This window comes from Hyperoodon ampullatus, assembly GCF_949752795.1.
Source record: "Hyperoodon ampullatus genome assembly, chromosome: 8".
NCBI classification, from domain to species: domain Eukaryota; kingdom Metazoa; phylum Chordata; class Mammalia; order Artiodactyla; family Ziphiidae; genus Hyperoodon; species Hyperoodon ampullatus.
In genome coordinates, this window is record NC_136921.1 from 45,779,974 (window position 1) to 45,804,051 (window position 24,078).

Genomic DNA, 24,078 nt, shown 5'->3' on the forward strand with positions numbered 1-24,078 from the left:
CAATGCATAGATTCATAACAAGGACAGTTCCCCGTGTTTGATCTTCCTTAAACTTCCTTAAAAATTCCTCTCAGTAATTTTACTACTGCAACTTCAAATATAGAAACAATACCTTAAAGAAGGAAGTCCCACTCTTTGTTGCATTTGAAATTCCTTTAAAAATGCTGGGTTTATACTTGCATCTCTGCTGATATTCTTTGTTATATGAAGGAACTGATTAGGCTTATTCCTGCATTCCTTTAATAAGATTCGGAAAGCATTTGCATTGTAAGTTAAGTAGCCAAGAGCACTGGAGCAAGCCATGCGAACCTAAATGAAGAGGAAACAATTTCTCCTTAACCATTTAGCTTTGTTCTTAAAATATCTAACCCATTGCTCTCATTAAATATTTCATAGGAAAGTCTCTGTAGCTATGTATAGCAAATATGTATGTCAACTGATGGCACTCTATAGATAGAAGCATAGCAGCAATATTTTTAGGGAAGGCTGTCAATTGCCATTGATTTCTAGTAGTTGTTCTCAGTCCTGACTGCATTTTTAGAATCACCAGGAGTTAAAAAAAAAAAAAAAAGCCCACCAACTAAATACAGACTCTCTTAGTAGAATCTAGCATTGTGTATTGTTTTTATAGTGCCACAGGTGATTCTAATGGGCAGCCCGAGTAAGAACCTTTGAGTTTGAACTAAGACAGTAGGTCTCAGTCTTCATTGTGCACTGGAATCACCTGGATAACTATGAAAATCATGTCTGTATTCCACCCCCTAGAAACTGATTTAATTACTTTGGGGTGCATTGAACTGAACATTAGGATTTTTCAAAACTGCACAGGTGATTGTAATATAGGAAACCAAGTTAGAGAGTATAGCATAAAAGTAAGTTAAAAATAAGCCGCACAGGGAAGCAACTCAATTTTCCAGGGCAAAACCAAAGAAACAAGCACAAGTATCAGGCCATGGGACTCCAGAAAAAGTAATTATTTCTTTGAAGGAAATACCCTCTGCATTTGACTCTGAAGCAATTAGGTTGTTCATATAATTAATAAAAGTATATTCCTGGGAAGTTCTTAGAAGAATCTGTTCATGGTGGCATAAGAAATGTCAAAGAAAGGAACATAAACCAGGCCCATGCAGGGTATCAGAAGGTTGACATAGTGGTCTTTACACTGGCATCTGACTGCTGTATATGCCCAAAAATCTTCCACACCTTGAACAGTGGTTCTGGACCAGCAGCCTCAGCTTCTGGGAACTTGTTAAAAATGCAAATTCTAGGGCCTACACCAGATGTATTAGATCAGAAACTTGGTGAATGGAGCCCAGCAGTCTATGGTAGAACAAGTTCTCCAGGTGATTCTGTTGTACCCTAAAGTTGGAGAAATACTGCCTTAGACCCTGTGGGAAAAGCAAAGGAAACACTACTATGTGTAGTAGTGTTTTAGAGGCAAAACACTGCTATGGCCAGCCTGGTCTTCAGGTGCCCTCACTCTAACCCTGTTTGGCAGGTAAGGAAAATTTTCCAATGGATTCCACTTTCATTCACTACAAATAATCATAGAAATGACAATGATTTTAATTATAAAATATAAAATATTTTATAAATAATTATAAATTTCGGTATCATCCATGTACTTATTTGTAGACTGAATCTTAAAGATTGAAGTTAAAATGAATGTGCACATTTTGTGGAAACCAGAATTGTGAATGGCAAATGTAGTACTAGAAAAATAATCAAATTTTGAGTTAGTAATATGAACTATTATATGAGACTCAACCTGTGGAGAAATTAGCCTGCAGAAGTGAGAGAGAGGCAAATTATATTTTAGAATACTCTATTTTCAAATTAATTAATTAATTAATTAATTTTTTTTTTTTACCTCTTCTTGCCTTGAGTACAAATGATAGCAGAGCCGTTGGATTGTCCCTAATGTGGTAAATGCTTCTGGAATACCAGCTCTAGAATGAGCCAGGGTAGCTATTAAATTCCCTATAAATTAAACAACAAGAAAAAAAATGACTGTGTTATTTAATTAGTATAAACTTATATACTGTGCTTTCATTCACTTGCATATATTAAAGTATTAAAAAAGGTTTGAGGGACTTCCCTGGCAGTCCAGTGGTTAAGAATTCACCTTCCAATGCACGGGATGCGGGTTAGATCCCTGGTCGGGGAGCTAAGATCCCACATGCCTTGCGGCCAAAAAGCCAAAACATAAAACAAGCAATATTGTAACAAATTCAATAAAGACTTTAAAAGTGGTCCACATCGGGCTTCCCTGGTGGCGCAGTGGTTGAGAGTCAGTCTGCCGACGCAGGGGACGCGGGTTCGTGCCCTGGTCCGGGAAGATCCCACATGCCGCGGAGCGGCTGGGCCCGTGAGCCATGGCCACTGAGCCTGCGCGTCCGGAGCCTGTGCTCCGCCGCAACGGGAGAGGCCACAACAGTGAGAGGCCCGCGTACCGCAAAAAAAAAAAAAAAAAAAAAAAAAAAGTCCACATCAAAAAAATCTTTAAAAAGATTTAAGTCACAAGACATTTCTATTAATGAAGACCTGCTGAGAAAAAGCATGTGTGTTAAATGTAGAATAAACTTCCCCCAAAATTCTGGTTTGGTTTTCTGTCACAAACAGTAAAAGTTAAATAGGTTTATTTAAGAGTGGGGAATTTTGAAAAATCAGAGGTTTTCTTCTCTTGGCTTCAGAATATATTTTGTTTTGAGCTTTTATGGTTTGTTTGTTTTAATGACTATGAACATAATGTTTGAACTACTGTAAGAAAATTTAATGTCCTTTTTGCAATTCAGATGGCTTTGAGTTCAGAGCTTAATGGTATTTTAAAACCAAGTAATGTATTGCTTATTGAAGCTTATGATCATTGAAGTTCTTGCCATAAAAAGAAATGTTTTGAGATTGAAGTAATAAAGTGATCTAGTAATTAAATAAATGTGCAGCTACGAACTTAAGATTGTTTTATTCGAATTCGTGTTTTATTTTTAGAGCTTTCATGTGATATTCTTTCACAGTATTGTTGCTGTGTTGGAATAGGTGTAACACAAATTTTAAGATATAAATGTATTTTTACATTTGTGGGTGGATGCTTTATTAAGGTATTAACTGAGTTTTTGTTCTCCTTGTATTTTTTTCCAGCCTCCATTATAAGCCAGGAAGCCCTTTGTATTTATTGCCTCAGGATGAGGAGGGCTGGGTTGTATGGCCTAGAGCAAAAATTGTCTAAAGATAACCTTTCTTTCAGGCTTACATTTTCAAAAGCCTGAGTTTATAGAAGGCATTATGCTAGGGGGAAGGGACACAGGAGTGTTTAAAGATAGGGAGTAAGAAATGGGGAACCAATGGGGAAGGGCAGAGAATCTAAGACTAAAACAGAGATAGCAGGAGCTTTGAGTGAAGAATGGCTAAGTGGTGTACATAGGAAAACTGGACACTTGGCAACAGAAATCTGTCTCTGCAAAATTTTATGCTTTTGGAACATCTTCTGGAAACCATATCAACTTGGACTTGAGCATGTCATTTATTTTACATTATACCTGAGGCCTGAATATCTGGCTTTGCTTGAGATACCCTAGACATGCATATGGCTCTGGAGATGCATATGACTCCAATGGTGGAGTGCAGAGAAAGCCCAATAATTTTTGAGATTGTTTCTACCAGCCTGGGAAAATTAATATTTGAAAGCTAGAATAATATGGCATTTCTTGCACAGAAGAGTTTGTGGAGTAAAATTGAAACCCACTACAGTTGTTTTTCAGAGTCATAGAATTACTACGACATTGAATTAAGAATGTTATTTAGATAAAAATATACTTAATAACTTCTTTTAAACATGTATTTTTCCTAGATAGTTTTCATCAGAAAGTTTTTGTTTGCTTGAATTTACCTTCCATGCCAAGTAAATACACTCCATAAAAATGTAATTTTATGGCAGCAAGTGGAGATTCCTTCACTGTGTTCGGTAATCCATTTCAGTTAAAAAAACAAATACTTTATTTTTTGGTAGTTGTCACTCCATATGGCTGTCGTTTTGATACTGTTTTATGTTGTATTGAGCATGATAGATCAAGAGAACTAATATATTGATCATCTGGAGAGTTAGGTCTAGATAGACATAGTCACACAATTAGCACTAACTATGTCAAGAACTCTGTTGGGCCATTTTGCTTTGCTATATTGCCTAGCAACATAGAGAACTCTTAAATATTAGACAAATATGTGCAATTAGTTAAAAGGAAACCAGACAGAGGTTATCAGTATAAATCTGCCAGTATTATTATAAATCAGTGTATAAATTTTGTTGTTGGTAGCTCATAGTTGAATTCTCATCTTACATTCTGGAAAAAGTAATTAGGAGTTCAAAAAAGTAATTAGGAAATCAGAAAGGTTCTATTTGGGGTGCACAGTAGACTTTCATTGTTCCATGTAGCCTTAACTCTGGAGTTCCATGTAGACTTATATGAGTTCATTCTTCAAACTGTGTGACAGAATATCAGGCTTATTATTTTATTATTGCTCAGGTTACCAAAAAAATTTTTTGTAAATAGTTTTAGGTGGATATGATTAGCTTCTAGTTATTTCTTACCTGTCAAGACAATAGTAGTGGAATGAACTGAATATAGACTATCAACTAAAATAGTAACACCTCTTGCAGTCAAAGTAATGTGGTCCACATCTATAATGACTTTAGCTAATATAATAATCTAAAAACAAAAAAGAGGCATAGAATCATTAAACATTTTCTACTCAGCTTCTGTAATTAACCTTTTATTTCTGAGGGGATACTTCTTGGAAAAGTAAGAGGGGTAATTTGGTATGATGCAATGAGAAGCAAGCTGTGTGGTGAGGACCTAGAGTACATATCCCTATCTGATCACTGCAGTGACCATCATAGGCCATATTTTTCTTTCTACAATGTTTGCAACTTTTGCATTGTTGAAGTATGGGTTGATAGAAAATACTTCTAAAGGTCATAGGATAGAAAAAAAGAATAAGACCAAGAAGAATCCAGATACATAAGGTTGTCTACATGGTTGAAGAATTAGATGATCAGCTAAAGATTTGCAGTTAGAAAATTTGTCTTGGACACTACCATGTTTCTCTACCTATTTCCTTGTAAAATAGGGGTGATGAAAATAATACTATATTTCTATCAATCTGATAGGGTTGTTATAAGCATCAGATGAGATATAAAGACAAAAGCGCCTTGTGACTTGTAAAATTCTATATAAATGAAGAAATCCTCATAGATAATGGAGTTTTTATGAGGTGAGGAAGGGACTGGTGTAAAAAATACTGTGAATTTTACAAAAGCAGTAAACGTTTTTCCAGATCCAAAGTTTTTTCTAATTTTTCAGTTTTCACTAAAAAGACATATTGATTTGAAGTTTTAACCTTCAATTTTATACCTGAAAAGCTGCCATTGCCTTTTCAGTTTCAAATGTTGATTCAAGAAAAGGTTCAAAAGTTGATATGGTCATTATTCCACTTTCCAATATTAAGTATTGTTGAAAGTGACTATTGAAGGCAAAAAGGGTTAACGCATAGCCTGCTCTTAAACAAATATCCTAGAAATAAGAGAGACATGCATTATCTTTAACTTACTTCATTTGTCATGTTACTCAAGGTAATAGGTTTTGAATTCTTACATATTAAGATACGTTTCATTTGTATCTCTGGGAGTAAAATATGACATTATTGGGGAAAACAGATAATACAGTTACCCCAGAATGTTATTGAACACATAAAACAGAGAATTAGGTTGTGGTATCAGGGAGAAGAAAAGAGAAAAAGTTTTAATTTTTAAACAGAATTTTAGATTACTGATTATGCAAATGAATAATAGGAAACTCCACAACTTCATTAAACTTCAACTTTTGTTTCAACATATTTTTCTTTCAGTATTTTGAAATTGAGCTGATAAATCAAAACTTCTCTTGTATAGCATGATATATATTGAATTTTATGCATTGTGAGATATCTGTCATTTCTTAAAATAAGTACAAATTTTACAAAAATTCTACTGTACTATATTCTAAGGGAGAATAAAAGAAAAATGATTTCCTTTTAAAAATCGCATTTTAACATTCTGGGACTGGGCAAACAGAGCAAAAGCCAGTTCTCCCTTTGGCAGTCCACTTGCCAAAGATTAACAAGTATGGTCCATCTTCTAGAAAGACCCAAAAGATACAATCTTATCACTAAATCTTATTTATAATATTTTATTTGAACATGGTAGTACAGAGAGAACTTAGTGTGAGAGAACCATTAATCTTAGTGAGTTTTCTTCTGCTGCTCTTAATCATATAAAAATGCTATAGGTACCTACTGAAATATTTACAGATAAAATTATATGATGCCTGAGATTTGCTTCAAAAGTAATATAGGGGAAATGAGGGAATATATAAATAAGATTGGCCATGAGTTGATAACTGCTGAAGCTAGGTCATGAGAATATTTGTTCACTATGCTACTTTGTCATTCTTTTTCTGATTGAAATTTTCCATAATAAAAATTATGTACTGGTGCGGCTCCCAAGAGCTCAAAGTGCAGGAGGAGAGCAAGCACCGCCGAGGCCCTGGGTCCCAGGCAGCAGCAGCGGCGGCAGGGATGGCAGGGCAGGAGCCGGTGGCCTGAACACTCTCTGCAGCCCCTCTCTGCAGCCCCTCTCCTGGGTCTTCATGGGCCTTGACTGCCCCAACGCCCAACTTTTCTGCCCTCTCCGTCCCCTCCCCCAAAACTCCAGCAACAAAGAAAAGTAGTCCAAGAAGGAGGGCCAGGACTTACTGAAAAATAAGAAAGAGAGCGCAGACAGCAGAAGCAAGAAGAAGTACAATCCTGCAGCCTGTGGAACAAAAACCACATTCACAGAAAGACAACAAGATGAAAAGGCAGAGGGCTATGTACCAGATGAAGGAACAAGATAACCCCCCAGGAAAACAACTAAATGAAGTGGAGAAAGGCAACCTTCCAGAAAAAGAATTCAGAATAATGATAGTGAAGATGATCCAGGACCTCGGGAAAAAAATAGAGGCAAAGATTGAGAAGATGCAAGAAATGTTCAACAAAGACCTAGAAGAATTAAAGGACAAACAAACAGAGATGAACAATACAACAACTGAAATGAAAACTACACTAGAAGGAATCAATAGCAGAATAACTGAGGCAGAAGAATGGATAAGTGACCTGGAAGACAGAATGGTAGAATTCACTGCTGCGGAACAGAATAAAGAAAAAAGAATGAAAAGAAATAAAGACAGCCTAAGAGACCTCTGAGACAACATTAAACGCAACAACATTCGCATTATAGGGGTCTCAGAAGGAAAAGAGAGAGAGAAAGGACCAGAGAAAATATTTGAAGAGATTATAGTCGAAAACTTCCCTAACATGGGAAAGGAAATAGCCACCCAAGTCCAGGAAGCGCAGCGATTCCCGTACAGGATAAACCCAAGGAGAAACACACAGAGACACATCGTAATCAAATTGGCAAAAATTATCAAAAGCAGCAACGGAAAAACGACAAATAACATACAAGGGAATTCCCATAAGGTTAACAGCTGATTTCTCAACAGAAACTCTACAAGCCAGAAGGGAGTGGCATGATATACTTAAAGTGATGAACAGGAAGAAACTACAACCAAGATTACCCGGCAAGGTTCTCATTCAGATTCGATGGAGAAATCAAAAGCTTTACAGACAAGCAAAAGCTAAGAGAATTCAGCACCACCAAACCAGCTCTACAACAAATGCTAAAGGAACTTCTCTAAGTGAGAAACACAAGAGAAGAAAAGGACCTACAAAAACAAACCCAAAACAATTAAGAAAATGGTCATAAGAACATACATATCGATAATTACCTTAAACGTGAATGGATTAAATGCTCCAATCAAAAGACACAGGCTTGCTGAATGGATACAAAAACAAGACCCGTATATATGCTGTCTACAAGAGATCCTTCAGACCTAGGGACACATACAGACTGAAAATGAAGGGATGGAAAAAGATATTCCATGCAAATGGAAATCAAAAGAAAGCTGGAGTAGCAATACTCATAACAGATAAAATAGACTTTAAAATAAAGAATGTTACAAGAGACAAGGAAGGACACTACATAATGATCAAGGGATCAATCCAAGAAGAAGATATAACAATTATAAATGTATATGCACCCAACATAGGAGCACCTCAATATATAAGGCAACTGCTAACAGCTATAAATGTGGAAATCGACAGTAACACAGTAAAAGTGGGGGACTTTAACACCTTACTTACAGCAATGGACAGATCATCCAAAAGGAAAATAATTAAGGAAACAGAAGCTTTAAATGACACAATAGACCAGAGAGATTTAATAGATATTTATAGGACATTCCATCCAAAACCAGCTGATTACACTTTCTTCTCAAGTGCGCATGGAACATTCTCCAGGATAGATCACATCTTGGGTCACAAATCAAGCCTCAGTAAATTTAAGAAAATTGAAATCGTATCAGGCATCTTCTCTGACCACAACGCTATGAGATTAGAAATGAATTACAGGGAAAAAAACGTAAAAAACACATGGAGGCTAAACAATACGTTACTAAATAACCAAGAGGTCACTGAAGAAATCAAAGAGGAAATCAAAAAATACCTAGAGACAAATGACAATGAAAACACGACAATCCAAAACCTGTGGGATGCAGCAAAAGCAGTTTTAAGAGGGAAGTTTATAGCTATACAAGCCTAACTCAAGAAACAAGAAAAATCTCAAATAAACAATCTAACCTTACACCTAAAGGAATTAGAGAAAGAAGAACAAACAAAACCCAAAGTTAGCAGAAGGAAAGAAATCATACAGATCAGAGCAGAAACAAAGAAAACAATAGCAAAGATCAATAAAACTAAAAGCTGGTTCTTTGAGAAGATAAACAAAATTGATGAACCATTAGTGAGACTCATCAAGAAAAGAGGGAGAGTACTCAAATCAATAAAATTAGAAATGAAAAAGGAAAAGTTACAACAGACACCACAGAAATACAAAGCATCCTAAGAGACTACTACAAGCAACTCTATGCCAATGAAATGGACAACCTGGAAGAAATGGACAAATTCTTAGAAAGGTATAACCTCCCAAGACTGAACCAGGAAGAAACAGAAAATATGAACAGAAAAATCACAAGTAATGAAATTGAAATTGTGATTAAAAATCTTCCAACAAACCAAAGTCCAGGACCAGATGGCTTCACAGGTGAATTCTATCAAACATATAGAGAAGAGCTAACACCCATCCTTCTCAAACTCTTCCAAAAAATTGCAGAGGAAGGAACACTCCCAAACTCATTCTGTGAGGCCACCATCACCCTGATACCAAAAACAGACAGAGATACTACAAAGAAAGGAAAATTACAGATCAATATCACTGATGAATATAGATGCAAAAATCCTCAACAAAACACTAGCAAACAGAATCCAACAACACATTAAAAGGATCGTACACCATGATCAAGTGGGATTGATCCCAGGGATGCAAGGATTCTTCAGTATACACAAATCAATCAATGTGATCCACCATATTAACAAATTGAAGAAGAAAACCCATATGATCATCTCAATAGATGCAGGAAAAGCTTTTGACAAAATTCAATACCCACTTGTGATAAAAATTATCTAGAAAGTGGGCATAGAGGGAATCTACCTCAACATAATAAAGCCCATATACAACAAACCCACAGCAAACATCTTTCTCAGTGGTGAAAAACTGAAAGCATGTCCTCTAAGATCACGAACAAGACAAGGATGTCCACTCTCACCACTATTATTCAACATAGTTTTGGAAGTCCTAGCCATGGCAATCAGAGAAGAAAAAGAAATAAAAGAAATACAAATTGGAAAAGAAGAAGTAAAACTGTCACTGTTTTCAGGTGACATGATACTATGCATAGAGAATCCTAAAAATGCCACCAGAAAACTACCAGAGCTAATCAATGAATTTGGTAAAGTTGCAGGATACAAAATTAATGCACAGAAATCTCTTGCATTCCTATACACTAATAATGAAAAATCTGAAAGAGAAATTAAGGAAACACTCCCATTCACCATTGCAACAAAAAGAATAAAATACCTAGGAATAAACCTACCTAGGGAGAAAAAAGACCTGTATGCAGAAAACTCTAAGACACTGGTGAAAGAAATTAAAGATGATACCAACAGATGGAGAGATATTCCATTTTCTTGGATTGGAAGAATCAATATTGTGAAAATGACTATGCTACCCAAAGCAATCTAGAGATTCAATGCAATCCCTATCAAATTACCAATGGCATTTTTTACAGAACTAGAACAAAAAATCTTAAAGTTTGTATGGAGACACAAAAGACTCCGAATAGCCAAAGCAGTCTTGAGGGAAAAAGCGGAACGGGAGTAATCAGACTCCCTGACTTCAGCCTATACTACAGAGCTACAGTAATCAAGACAATATGGTACTGGCACAAAAACAGAAACATAGATCAATGGAACAAGATAGAAAGCCCAGAAATAAACCCACGCACCTATGGTCAACTAATCTATGACACAGGAGGCAAGGATATAAAATGGTGAAAAGATAGTCTCTTCAATAAGTGGTGCTGGGAAAACTGGACAGCTACATGTAAAAGAATGAAATTAGAACACTCCCTAACACCATACACAAAAATAAACTCAAAATGGATTAGTGACCTAAATGTAAGACTGGGCACTATAAAACTCTTAGAGGAAAACTTAGGAAGAACACTCTTTGAGTGTTAAATAAATAAATCACAGCAAGATCTTTTTTGATTCACCTCCTAGAGTAATGGAAATAAAAAGAAAAATAAATGGGACCTAATGAAACTTCAAAGCTTTTGCACAGCAAAGGAAACCATAAACAAGAGGAAAAGACAACGCTGAGAATGGGAGAAAGTATTTGCAAACGAATCAACGGACAAAGGATTAATCTCCAAAATATAAAAAGAGCTCATGCAGCTCAATATCAAACAAACAACCCAATCCAAAAATGGGCAGAAGACCTAAATAGACATTTCTCCAAAGAAGACATAAAGATGGCCAAGAAGCACATGAAAGGCTGCTCAACATCACTAATTATTAGAGAAATGCAAATCAAAACTACAATGAGGTATCACCTCACACCAGTTAGAATGGGCATCATCAGGAAATCTACAAACAACAAATGCTGGAGAGGGTGTGGAGAAAAGGGAACCCTCTTGCACTGTTGGTGGGAATGTAAATTGATACAGCCACTATGAAGAACAGTATGGGGTTTCCCTAAAAAACTAAAAATATAACTACCATATGACCCAGCAATCCCACTACTGGGCATATACCCTGAGAAAACCATAATTCAAAAAGAGTCATGTACCACAGTGTTCATTGCAGCACTATTTATAATAGCCAGCACATGGAAGCAACCTAAGTGTCCATCGACAGGTGAATGTTTAAAGATGTGGCACATATATACAATGGAATATCACTCAGCCATAGAAAGAAACGAAATTGAGTTATTTGTAGTGAGGTGGATGGACCTAGAGTCTGTCATACAGAGTAAAGTATGTCAGAAAGAGAAAAACAAATACCATATGCTAACACATGTATATGGAATCTAAAAAAAAAAAAAAGTGGTTCTGATGAACCTAGGGGCAGGTCAGGAATAAAGACGCAGATGTAGAGAATGGACTTGAGGACACGGGGAGGGGGAAGGGTAAGCTGGGACGAAGTGAGATAGTAGCATTGACATATATACACTACCAAATGTAAAACAGATAGCTAGTGGGAAGCAGCCACATAGCACAGGGAAATCAGCTCGGTGATTTGCGACCACCTAGAGGGGTGGGATAGGGAGGGTGGGAGGGAGACACAAGAGGGAGGGGATATGGGGATATATGTACATATAGCTGATTCACTTTGTTATACAGCAGAAACTAACACATTGTAAATCAATTATACTCCAATAAAGATTAAAAAAAGAGACTGCACATTTAAAAAAATTGTTATATTTCAAGATGAAATATGACAACTATGAAAAATATGGAACAATATTATTCCATCATTACAAACTAACAACCCACCAAAGAGATTTTACATTTCTTAAATAATACATTTGAATATTGCCATGAAAAAAAAGAAAAAGAAAAAGAAAAAGACTTGATGAAATTTTGAGGATGTAGTCTAAAAATCATTTTCTTCTAAATGATCTCTAATATTTTGTATAGTTATTACCTTATCTTGTGAGTGAAGAAGATAAAGGACATCAGCATAATTAAATCCTTCATTTTCTTGTAATTCATTCTGTAACTGATCATTCCTTAGGACAATACATGCCAAGGAAAATGCCACTTCAACCTAAAAATGTGATTTTCAAAAATTATTTTTCACTCATGGTTTATCAAATGACATATTTCATTATACAAATATTTATATAAGATATACCAATCAAAGATACCATAAAATCCATTAATTCCATCTCTCTGACTAGTATTTAGAGAGTGGCATTTACAACTTCTGGAGAAATGTCCCTTATAATTTTTAACAGCTGAGAAAATATCCTTCTGTGTGTTGCACAATCACAAAGCTTCATTTGAGGGCATAGCGGGAGGCAACAAGGGCCTGCAGGACATGTGAAGAAGTTTCTCGTAAGTGCATAGTTGCATTCCTTCTACATCTAAAAAAGGTTTTTTAATTTCCTAGCATGAATTATAAAGCTGTTCTGAACTGCTTGTTAGCTACTGACCATTGAGTTGTAACGCTTTAATAGAATGCCTTCAATTGAAGCAAAACACTGAGGAAGTTTTCCTCTTCTAGTTCTGGAGTCATTTAAGGAGGTTGCTAATGAACCTTGTTTATTATTGGGCTCAGTAGACAAATTTTTTAAGTGCTACACCATGCATTTCTATGAAAAGTGTGAATTTGAAAAGCATGATTATTATTGCAAAATTACTATAGAATCTTACTTGAGGAAAAGTATTAAAATGTATTTATGTTTTGTTTTAACAAGTTTAAGAACGCAGTGAAAATGTATACTGAAATACAGATAGGTGCAGTTGAAGTAAACTGGCCATGAAAATGTACATTTTAAAATAAAAATGTATTTTTATGTGTCATTTTCCTTCATCTTGTGAAATTTATTTGTACTTTAAAAGTCGTTGCAGTTTTTACATATAATTCAAGCCAAAAAATTGCTAGCATATGCCTTTTTTTGTTTCCCTAATCAACTCCTGTAATGAAATCTCTTTCACAGCAAGAAAAGCCAGATAACTTATGACATCTTTTCTGATAATAAACACATTCCTTAAAAGAAACAACGCTATGTTTACTTATATATTTCCCTCCTATGTTATTTTTCTTTTCTCACTTCCAGCAAAGCACATACCAAATTTTGAAGAGAAAATATATTTCTTGTCCTTATAATTTCTGTCTGGCCAAGTATAGATGTCCTGAATTTCTAAAACCTTGGTAAAGGATTTGAATAGATGTGAATGTCATTTTACTAGAAGTAAATGGAAGAGTGAATGACTCCTCAACAACTCATAGTAATACCTAGCAGTGTCCACCCTTGAGATAACTATTGCTGCCAGACAACACAGACTGCTTTGTAGACGGCAGGGCTGTATTGATTGTGTGGCACTGACAGGATTCACTTATATTTGAGAAATTTTGCTACATAAATCACACATCCTCATTATCCCCACCCAGTTTTAGCAACCAGTATCTGAGGAAGTAGGGAAGAAATCCTATGAATAATCAAATATCTGAGGAATAAAACTTCTTTGATGAGTAAGGACATGAGACTTTCTTATTATATTTGAAGAAACCATATTTTAATAAAATTTAATGGTATCTTTGCTACTATCTTTGTAGTAACTTTTTTGTTTAAACTTCTAAGATTTTGTTTAAAAGGTTAAATATTTTTATTATACTTGTGAGCTTGCCTAAAGATACAAATTATTCTTAAAAAGTCATTTATGTTAATTTTTACTATATCACACACAAAAAAATCTTATATATACCTTAATATTAGGAGAGGGGTGATTTCTCAATAGTTGGATAAGTACTGGAAAGGCATTTTCTTCTACAAGCAATTGTTGACTAATGGGATTGCTTGTATGGGCGACACCTGTAAGAATCCACAACTCCATGAGATAATATTTTTTCCATCTTGAAAATGGTAAAGTCAAACATAGCTCAACATATTTGGTTGATAATGTGTCCTAGCGTAATATGGTTGGTAAATTACAAAAGGAAATGCTATATTGACACTATTTTACCTTAATTAATTTTTTAAAAGGCAAACTGGATAAACATGGAAAATTTACTGTTAGAAGTGTAGATGGTTTTCTAATAGTCAAAAGAACAAAGAAATTAGAGGTGCTGGACTATCAGGGAATAATAATGTAATAGCTATCATTTATTAAAAAATTATTATGTACAAGGTACTTCAGCTTATAGTTGCTACTGTTTTCCATAAAAAGTTTGTTTTTATAAAAGTAACTCGAGTAATCACCTGGTTAAATTTCTGGATTCCTTAAATACACATACTAAAAAGATAATCTTACTTCTTCTTTTAAACATACTACTTTAAATTGCAGGTCTAATCTCAATGAAGAAACTCAAATCATCTCTTTCTAGTGGACATGCACAAACAATTTAAATTTTGTGCTTTTGCCAATAAATGTCACAACACATATGCAGTGGGTTTACATACTTAAATATAAATACAAGATTGGGCTCCTTTATGAAAAATGAAGAGAAACCGCCTACTTATTATGACCTGGGGAAGTTTGAAGGGACTAAGGGAAATATTATAGAAGGAGCAAAGAATACTTTGGTTTCCTTGTCCCCTACTCCCCCAACACTGGCCACCAGGGGGTGTACACAAACACTAATTACATGAATATTCTTCATTCAACCGACAGGTATTGAATGCCTGGTACACCAGGCACTGAGGTAGTAGGTAGGGCTAAAAGAAGGAATTAGATTCTCTACCCTCAAGGAATTTATATTTTATAGGGTGAGCAACTATTTAAATATATGATTTCAGTACCATGCAATAAGTGCTTCGACAGAGGTTAGAAAAGTACAGTTGAAGCACAGAAGAGATATTGCTCACTTCAGAGTAGGTGGCAAAGGAGTAGGTAGGGAGATTTCAAGGGGTGAAGATGCTGGAGGTTGGTTTCAAAAAAATTACTATTTTTAATAATGATGATTATAATGATGATGGTGGTGTTATAAGATGAACATGCTCAAATCTCTGACTGAATCTTCACATGTTAATAATGGAATGGAACTCAAAAATTAAGTTGGGAAAAGAATCAGTACAAGCAGTAGGCTGAACAATTCTCAGAGCTCACACTTGTCTAGGGATGGTTTGTGTTCCTACTGGCCAGAGTGTAGATACCTCATAATACACGGGACTACACAAAGAGACTGAGTCCTCTGAAAGGAATCATCTCAAAAGCACAGGGTTAAGTTAGTTCCAAAGTAAAGGCTGCTCTAGACTTGTCCTAGGAAAGGTTAAAAGCTAGGTGCAAAAGGATCAATTTGATCCCAAGTAAAATAACTGCATGCCAGAATAAAGCCTAACTCTCTTTAAAGGAAAACAATAAGATCCAGCATATATCAATTTAAAACTCACAATGCCCAGCATTCAATCAAAATTTCTTATGCATGATTTTAAAATATGAAATACCTAAGGTAAAACTGGCAAAAAATGTGCAAGAGTTGTACATTGGCAACTATAAAACATTGCTGGGAGATATTAAAGAAGGCCCAATTAATGGAGAAATATACCGTGTTTATGGATTACAAAACGTGATATTAATGGGATGCATGTTCTCCCCACATTTACTTATAGATTCCATGCAATTCCAATCAAAATAACAGAAGGATCTTCTTTAGAAATTGGCAGGCTAATTTTTTAAACTATATGGAAATACAAGGGAACTGAAACAGCCAAAACAGCTTTGAAAAACAATAGCAAGGTCGAAGCGCTTAATGCTATCTGCTTTCAAGATTTACAGTAAGTCTACAGTAATTAAGACAGTGAGTACAACATAAAGATAGACAAATAGTTAAATAGAACTGAATAAAAAGTCAAGAAATAGACCCACAAATATCTTGTCAATTGATTTTTGACAAAAGTGCCTAGCTAATTCAATGGAGGAAAAGATAATATTTTCAATAAATGATGCTGAAGCAGTTGGGCAGCCATATGTGAGAAAATGAATCTCAGCCAACTCAAAATGTATCATACATCAAAATATAGAGGAAAACAGAAAAACTTTATGATCTTGGGTTTAGCAGAGAGTTCTTAAAGAGGACACAAAACCTACAAACTGAACAAGTTTTAAATCAATGAACTGGACTTCATCAAAATTTAAAACTTCACCTCTTCAAAAGACCCTGTTACAAAAATGGAAAGATACCAAAGACTGGAAGAAAATTTATGCAAAACATGCATCTAACGACAACAAAAAAAGAGCTGTATCTAGAATTTATAAAGAATGCTTAAAACTCAAGACAACACAATGTAAAAAATGGGCAAAATATTTGAACAGACACTTTAGCAAAGAAGACATACAAATGACAAATAAACACATGAAACGATGCTCTACATCATTAGTCATTAGGAAAATGCTAATTAAAACCACAATAAGATTTACTACACATCCACTACAATAATAAAATTACCATACTAAATGTTGATGAGGATGTGAAGCTACTGGAACTCACACACAGCTAGTAGAAGTGCAAAGTGGTAAAAGTGCAAAGTGGTAACACTACTTTGAAAATCAATCTGGCAGTTTCTTTAAAAGTTAAACATACACCTACCATATGACCCAGCAATCCTACTTCTAGATATTTACCCACGAGAAATGAAAACGTGTCTATACCAAAACTTGAACACAAATGTTCGTTAACAGTTTTATTTACAATATAGCAAGAAACGGGAAACAATCCAAATGTCCATCAATGGGATAAACAAATCATAATATATCCATAAGCATTAGGGTTTTCCAAAGAAAGAGAACCAACAGGATATATATGTATGTATGTATGTATGTATATCATAAGGCATAAAATTAACCATCACACCATACAATGGAATACTACTCAGCATTGAAAGAGAAGTATTTTATTGATATTTGATACAATAATATGGATGAATGTCAAAATAATCATGCTGAGTGAAAGAAGCAAGAAAAAAGTACACATGTATAATTCCATTTACATAAAATTCTAGAAAATGCAAGCTAATCTATAGGGAGAGAAAATAAATCAGTGGTAGAGATCATTTAATGTCAAATTTTAAAAGTAATTTTGTGCTGTTAGGATCCATGCCATGAATTCAAATCAGCACATTATTTTTTAAAGAAAAAAATCAGAAGCTTATGTTTTAATATGTAAAATACACTAAAGCCATTCTCAGATCATAAGAAAAAAAAAAACAGATCAGTGGTTATCTGGGGACGGGGTGAAAAGAGGGAGGAATTAGGAAGGAAGGGACAATGAAGCATTTGGAGGTGATGATTATATTCACTTACTTGACTGTGCTGATGGTGTCAGTGCTGAATACATATGTCAAAACTCATCAAACTGTACACTCTAAATAATGTATTTAATATTTTATTCTATTGTTTATTTTATTTAAATATCTTCTTATATGTAAATTGTATTTCAATAGCACTTTAAAAAAAAACTCACATTTTAAAAGCTCTAGGTGTGCAAAGAAGCAGGAAAATATGATTCATAATCAAGAAAAAAATCAGCCAATAGCAAGAGACCCAGAAATAATGGATATGCTGGAACTAGTTACAGGGATGTTAAAACAGCTATTTTATTTATTTTTTTTTCCTTTTTTTTAAAATTTTTTATTTTTTGCTTTATCACAAATTTAATCAGTTATATGTATACATATGTTCCCATAACCCCTCCCTTTTGCGTCTCCCTCCCACCCTCCCTATCCCACCCCTCCAGGCGGTCACAAAGCACCGAGCTGATCTCCCTGTGCTATGCGGCTGCTTCCCACTAGCTATCTACCTTACGTTTGGTAGTGTATATATGTCCATGCCGCTCTTTCACTTTGTCACAGCTTACCCTTCCCCCTCCCCATATCCTCAAGCCCATTCTCTAGTAGGTCTGTGTCTTTATTCCTGTCTTACCCCTATGTTCTTCATGACCTTTTTTTTCTTAAATTCCATATATATGTGTCAGCATACAGTATTTGTCTTTCTCTTTCTGACTTACTTCACTCTGTATGACAGACTCTAGGTCCATCCACCTCATTACAAATAGTTCAATTTCATTTCTTTTTATGGCTGAGTAATATTCCATTGTATATATGTGCCACATCTTCTTTACCCATTCATCCGATGATGGACACTTAGGTTGTTTCCATCTCCGGGCTATTGTAAATAGGGCTGCTATGAACATTTTGGTACATGTCTCTTTTTGAATTATGGTTTTCTCAGGGTATATGCCCAGTAGTGGGATTGCTGGGTCATATGGTAGTTCTATTTGTAGTTTTTTAAGGAACCTCCATACTGTTCTCCATAGTGGCTGTACCAATTCACATTCCCACCAGCAGTGCAAGAGTGTTCCCTTTTTTCCACACCCTCTCCAGCATTTATTGTTTCTAGGTATTTTGATGATGGCCATTCTGACTGGTGTGAGATGATATCTCATTGTAGTTTTGATTTGCATTTCTCTAATGAGTAAAGATGTTGAGCATTCTTTCATGTGTTTGTTGGCAGTCTGTATATCTTCTGTGGAGAAATGTCTATTTAGGTCTTCTGCCCATTTTTGGATTGGGTTGTTTGTTTTTTTGTTATTGAGCTGCATGAGCTGCTTATAAATTTTGGAGATTAATCCTTTGTCAGTTGCTTCATTTGCAAATATTTTCTCCCATTCTGAGGGTTGTCTTTTGGTCTTGTTTATGGTTTCCTTTGCTGTGCAAAAGCTTTTAAGTTTCATTAGGTCCCATGTGTTTATTTTTGTCTTTATTTCCATTTCTCTAGGAGGTGGGTCAAAAAGGATCTTGCTGTGATTTATGTCATAGTGTTCTGCCTATGTTTTCCTCTAAGAGTTTGATAGTGTCTGGCCTTACATTTAGGTCTTTAATCCATTTTGAGCTTATTTTTGTGTACGGTGTTAGGGAGTGATCTAATCTCATACTTTTACATGTCCCTGTCCAGTTTTCCCAACACCACTTATTGAAGAGACTGTCCTTTCTCCACTGTACATTCCTGCCTCCTTTATCAAAGATAAGGTGACCATATGTCCGTGGGTTTATCTCTGGGCTTTCTATCCTGTTCCATTGATCTATCTTTCTGTTTTTGTGCCAGTACCATACTGTCTTGATTACTGCAGCTTTGTAGTATAGTCTGAAGTCAGGGAGCCTGATTCCTCCAGCTCCATTTTTCGTTCTCAAGATTGCTTTGGCTATTCGGGGTCTTTTGTGTTTCCATACAAATTGTGAAATTTTTTGTTCTAGTTCTGTGAAAAATGCCAGTGGTATTTTGATAGGGATTGCATTGAATCTGTAGATTGCTTTGGGTAGTAGAGTCATTTTCACAATGTTGATTCTTCCAAACCAAGAACATGGTACATCTCTCCATCTATTTGTATCATCTTTAATTTCTTTCATCAGTGTCTTATAATTTTCTGCATACAGGTCTTTTGTCTCCTTAGGTAGGTTTATTCCTAGATATTTTATTCTTTTTGTTGCAATGGTAAATGGGAGTGTTTCCTTGATTTCACTTTCAGATTTTTCATCATTAGTATATAGGAATGCCAGAGATTTCTGTGCATTAATTTTGTATCCTGCAACTTTACCAAATTCATTGATTAGCTCTAGTAGTTTTCTGGTAGCATCTTTAGGATTCTCTATGTATAGTATCATGTCATCTGCAAACAGTGACAGCTTTACTTCTTCTTTTCCGATTTGGATTCCTTTTATTTCCTTTTCTTCTCTGATTGCTGTGGCTAAAACTTCCAAAACTATGTTGAATAAGAGTGGTGAGAGTGGGCAACCTTGTCTTGTTCCTGATCTTAGTGGAAATGGTTTCAGTTTTTCACCATTGAGGACGATGCTGGCTGTGAGTTTGTCATATATGGCCTTTATTATGTTGAGGAAAGTTCCCTCTATGCCTACTTTCTGCAGGGTTTTTATCATAAATGGGTGTTGAATTTTGTCGAAAGCTTTCTCTGCATCTATTGAGATGATCATATGGTTTTTCTCCTTCAATTTGTTAATATGGTGTATCACGTTGATTGATTTGCATATATTGAAGAATCCTTGCATTCCTGGGATAAACCCCACTTGATCATGGTGTATGATCCTTTTAATGTGCTGTTGGATTCTGTTTGCTAGTATTTTGTTGAGGATTTTTGCATCTATGTTCATCAGTGATATTGGCCTGTAGTTTTCTTTCTTTGTGACATCCTTGTCTGGTTTTGGTATCAAGGTGATGGTGGCCTCGTAGGATGAGTTTGGGAGTGTTCCTCCCTCTGCTATATTTTGGAAGAGTTTGAGAAGGATAGGTGTTAGCTCTTCTCTAAATGCTTGATAGAATTCGCCTGTGAAGCCATCTGGTCCTGGGCTTTTGTTTGTTGGAAGATTTTTTATCACAGTTTCAATTTCAGTGCTTGTGATTGGTCTGTTCATATGTTCTATTTCTTCCTGATTCAGTCTTGGCAGGTTGTGCATTTCTAAGAATTTCTCCATTTCTTCCAGGTTGTCCATTTTATTGGCATAGAGTTGCTTATAGTAATCTCTCATGATCTTTTGTATTTCTGCAGTGTCAGTTGTTACTTCTCCTTTTTAATTTCTAATTCTATTGATTTGAGTCTTCTCCCTTTTTTTCTTGATGAGTCTGGCTAATGGTTTATCAATTTTGTTTATCTTCTCAAAGAACCAGCTTTTAGTTTTATTGATCTTTGCTATCGTTTCCTTCATTTCTTTTTCATTTATATCTGATCTGATTTTTATGATTTCTTTCCTTCTGCTAACTTTGGGATGTTTTTGTTCTTCTTTCTCTAATTGCTTTAGGTGCAAGGTTAGGTTGTTTAGTCGAGATATTTCCTGTTTCTTAAGGTGGGATTGTATTGCTATAAACTTCCCTCTTAGAACTGCTTTTGCTGCATCCCATAGGTTTTGGGTCGTCGTGTCTCCATTGTCATTTGTTTCTAGGTATTTTTTAATTTCCTCTTTGATTTCTTCAGTGATCACTTCGTTATTATGTATTGTTTAGCCTCCATGTGTTTGTATTTTTTATAGCTCTTTTCCTGTAATTGATATCTAGTCTCATAGCATTGTGGTCGGAAAAGATACTTGATACAATTTCAATTTTCTTAAATTTACCAAGGCTTGATTTGTGACCCAAGATATGATCTATCCTGGAGAATGTTCCATGAGCACTTGAGAAAAATGTGTATTCTGTTGTTTTTGGATGGAATGTCCTATAAATATCAATTAAGTCCATCTTGTTTAATGTATCATTTAAAGCTTGTGTTTCCTTATTTATTTTCATTTTGGATGATCTGTCCATTGGTGAAAGTGGGGTGTTAAAGTCCCCTACTATGATTGTGTTACTATCGATTTCTCCTTTTATGGCTGTTAGTGTTTGCCTTATGTATTGAGGTGCTCCTATGTTGGGTGCATAAATATTTACAATTGTTATATCTTCTTCTTGGATCGATCCCTTGATCATTATGTAGTGTCCTTCTTTGTCTCTTCTAGTAGTCTTTATTTTAAAGTCTATTTTGTCTGATATGAGAATTGCTACTCCAGCTTTCTTTTGGTTTCCATTTGCATGGAATATCTTTTTCCATCCCCTTACTTTCAGTCTGTATGTGTCTCTAGGTCTGAAGTGGGTCTCTTGTAGACAGCATATATATGGGTCTTGTTTTTGTATCCATTCAGCCAATCTGTGTCTTTTGGTGGGAGCATTTAGTCCATTTACATTTAAGGTAATTATCGATATGTATGTTCCTATTCCCATTGTCTTAATTGTTTTGGGTTCGTTATTGTAGGTCTTTTCCTTCTGTTGTGTTTCTTGCCTAGAGAAGTTCCTTTAGCATTTGTTGTAAAGCTGGTTTGGTGGTGCTGAACTCTCTCAGCTTTTGCTTGTCTGTAAACGTTTTAATTTCTCCATCAAATCTGAATGAGATCCTTGCTGGGTAGAGTAATCTTGGTTGCAGGTTTTTCTCCTTCATAACTTTAATTATGTCCTGCCACTCCCTTCTGGCTTGTAGAGTTTCTGCTGAGAGATCAGCTGTTATCCTGATGGGGATTCCCTTGTGTGTTATTTGTTGTTTTTGCCTTGCTGCTTTTAATATGATTTCTTTGTGTTTAATTTTTGACAGTTTGATTAATATGTGTCTTGGCGTATTTCTCCTTGGATTTATTCTGTATGGGACTCTCTGTGCCTCCTGGACTTGATTAACTATTTCCTTTCCCATATTAGGGAAGTTTTCAACTATAATCTCTTCAAATATTTTCTCAGTCCCTTTCTTTTTCTCTTCTTCTTCTGGAACCCCTATAATTCGAATGTTGGTGCGTTTAATGTTGTCCCAGAGGTCTCTGAGACTGTCCTCTGTTCTTTTCATTCTTTTTTCTTTATTTTGCTCTGCATTAGTTATTTCCACTATTTTATCTTCCACCTCACTTATCCGTTCTTCTGCCTCAGTTATTCTGCTATTGATCCCATCTAGAGTATTTTTCATTTCATTTATTGTGTTTTTAATCGATGTTTGATTCATCTTTAGTTCTTCTAGGTCCTTGTTAACTGTTTCTTGCATTTTGTCTATTCTATTTCCAAGATTTTGGATCTGGGAAATAGAATCTTGGATCATCTTTACCATCATTATTCTGAATTCTTTTTCAGGTAGACTGCCTATTACCTCTTCATTTGTTAGGTCTGGTGGGTTTTTATCTTGCTCCTTCTCCTGCTGTGTGTTTTTCTGTCTTCTCATTTTGCTTATGTTACTGTGTTTGGGGTCTCCTTTTTGCAGGCTGCAGGTTCATAGTTCCTGTTGTTTTTGGTGTCTGTCCCCAGTGGCTAAGGTTGGTTTAGTGGGTTGTGTAGGCTTCCTGGTCGAGGGGACTAGTGCCTGTGTTCTGGTGGATGAGGCTGGATCTTGTCTTTCTGGTGGGCAGGTCCACGTCTTGTGGTGTGTTTTGGGATGTCTGCGGACTTTTTATGATTTTAGGCCACCTCTCTGCTAATGGGTGGTGTTGTGTTCCTGTCTTGCTAGTTGTTTGGCATAGGGTGTCCAGCACTGTAGCTTGCTGGTCGTTGAGTGAAGCTGGGTGCTGGTGTTGAGATGGAGATCTCTGGAAGATTTTCGCCGTTTGATATTATGTGGAGCTGGGAGGTGTCTTGTGGACCAGTGTCCTGAAGTTGGCTCTCCCACCTCAGAGGCACAGCACTGACTCCTGGCTCCTCAATTTGGGATGATTTGTTGTCAATTCATGTATTCCACAGATGCAGGGTACATCAAGTTGATTGTGGAGCTTTAATCCGCTGCTTCTGAGGCTGCTGGGAGAGGTTTCCCTTTCTCTTCTTTGTTCTCACAGCTCCCGGGTCTCAGCTTTGGATTTGGCCCCGCCTCTGCGTGTAGGTCGCCGGAGGGCGTCTGTTCTTCGCTCAGACAGGAAAGGGTTAAAGGAGCAGCCTCTTCGGGAACTCTGGCTCACTCAGGCCGGGCGGGAGGGAGGGGCACGGAGTGCGGGGCGAGCCTGCAGCGGCAGAGGTCGGCGTGACGTTGCACCAGCCCGAGGCCCGCCGTGCGTTCTCCCAGGGAAGCCGCCCCTGGATCCCGGGGCCCCGGCAGTGGCGGGCTGCACAGGCTCCCGGAAGGGCGGTGTGGACAGTGACCTGCGCTCGCACACAGGCTTCTTGGCGGCGGCAGCAGCAGCCCCAGCGTCCCACGCCCGTCACTGGGCTCCGCGCTTTCAGTCGCGACTCGCGCCCGTCTGTGGAGCCCCTTTAAGCAGCGCTCTTAATCCCCTCTCCTCGCGCACCAGGAAACCAAGAGGGTAGAAAAAGTCTCTTGCCTCTTCGGCAG

At 36.3% G+C, this 24,078-nt stretch overlaps 1 protein-coding gene across 1 annotated transcript in view; it reads right to left on the minus strand.

Moving 5' to 3' along the window:
- Positions 1 to 24,078, minus strand: part of ANKAR (ankyrin and armadillo repeat containing) — a gene marked incomplete at both ends in the record, with an annotated part of 72,592 nt that overhangs the window by 4,037 nt on the left and 44,477 nt on the right. The window contains 6 exon segments of the mRNA XM_079710723.1: positions 113 to 309; positions 1,871 to 1,980; positions 4,586 to 4,703; positions 5,409 to 5,567; positions 12,232 to 12,354; positions 14,019 to 14,125. Coding sequence (XP_079566849.1) covers positions 113 to 309; positions 1,871 to 1,980; positions 4,586 to 4,703; positions 5,409 to 5,567; positions 12,232 to 12,354; positions 14,019 to 14,125 — 814 coding nt within the window.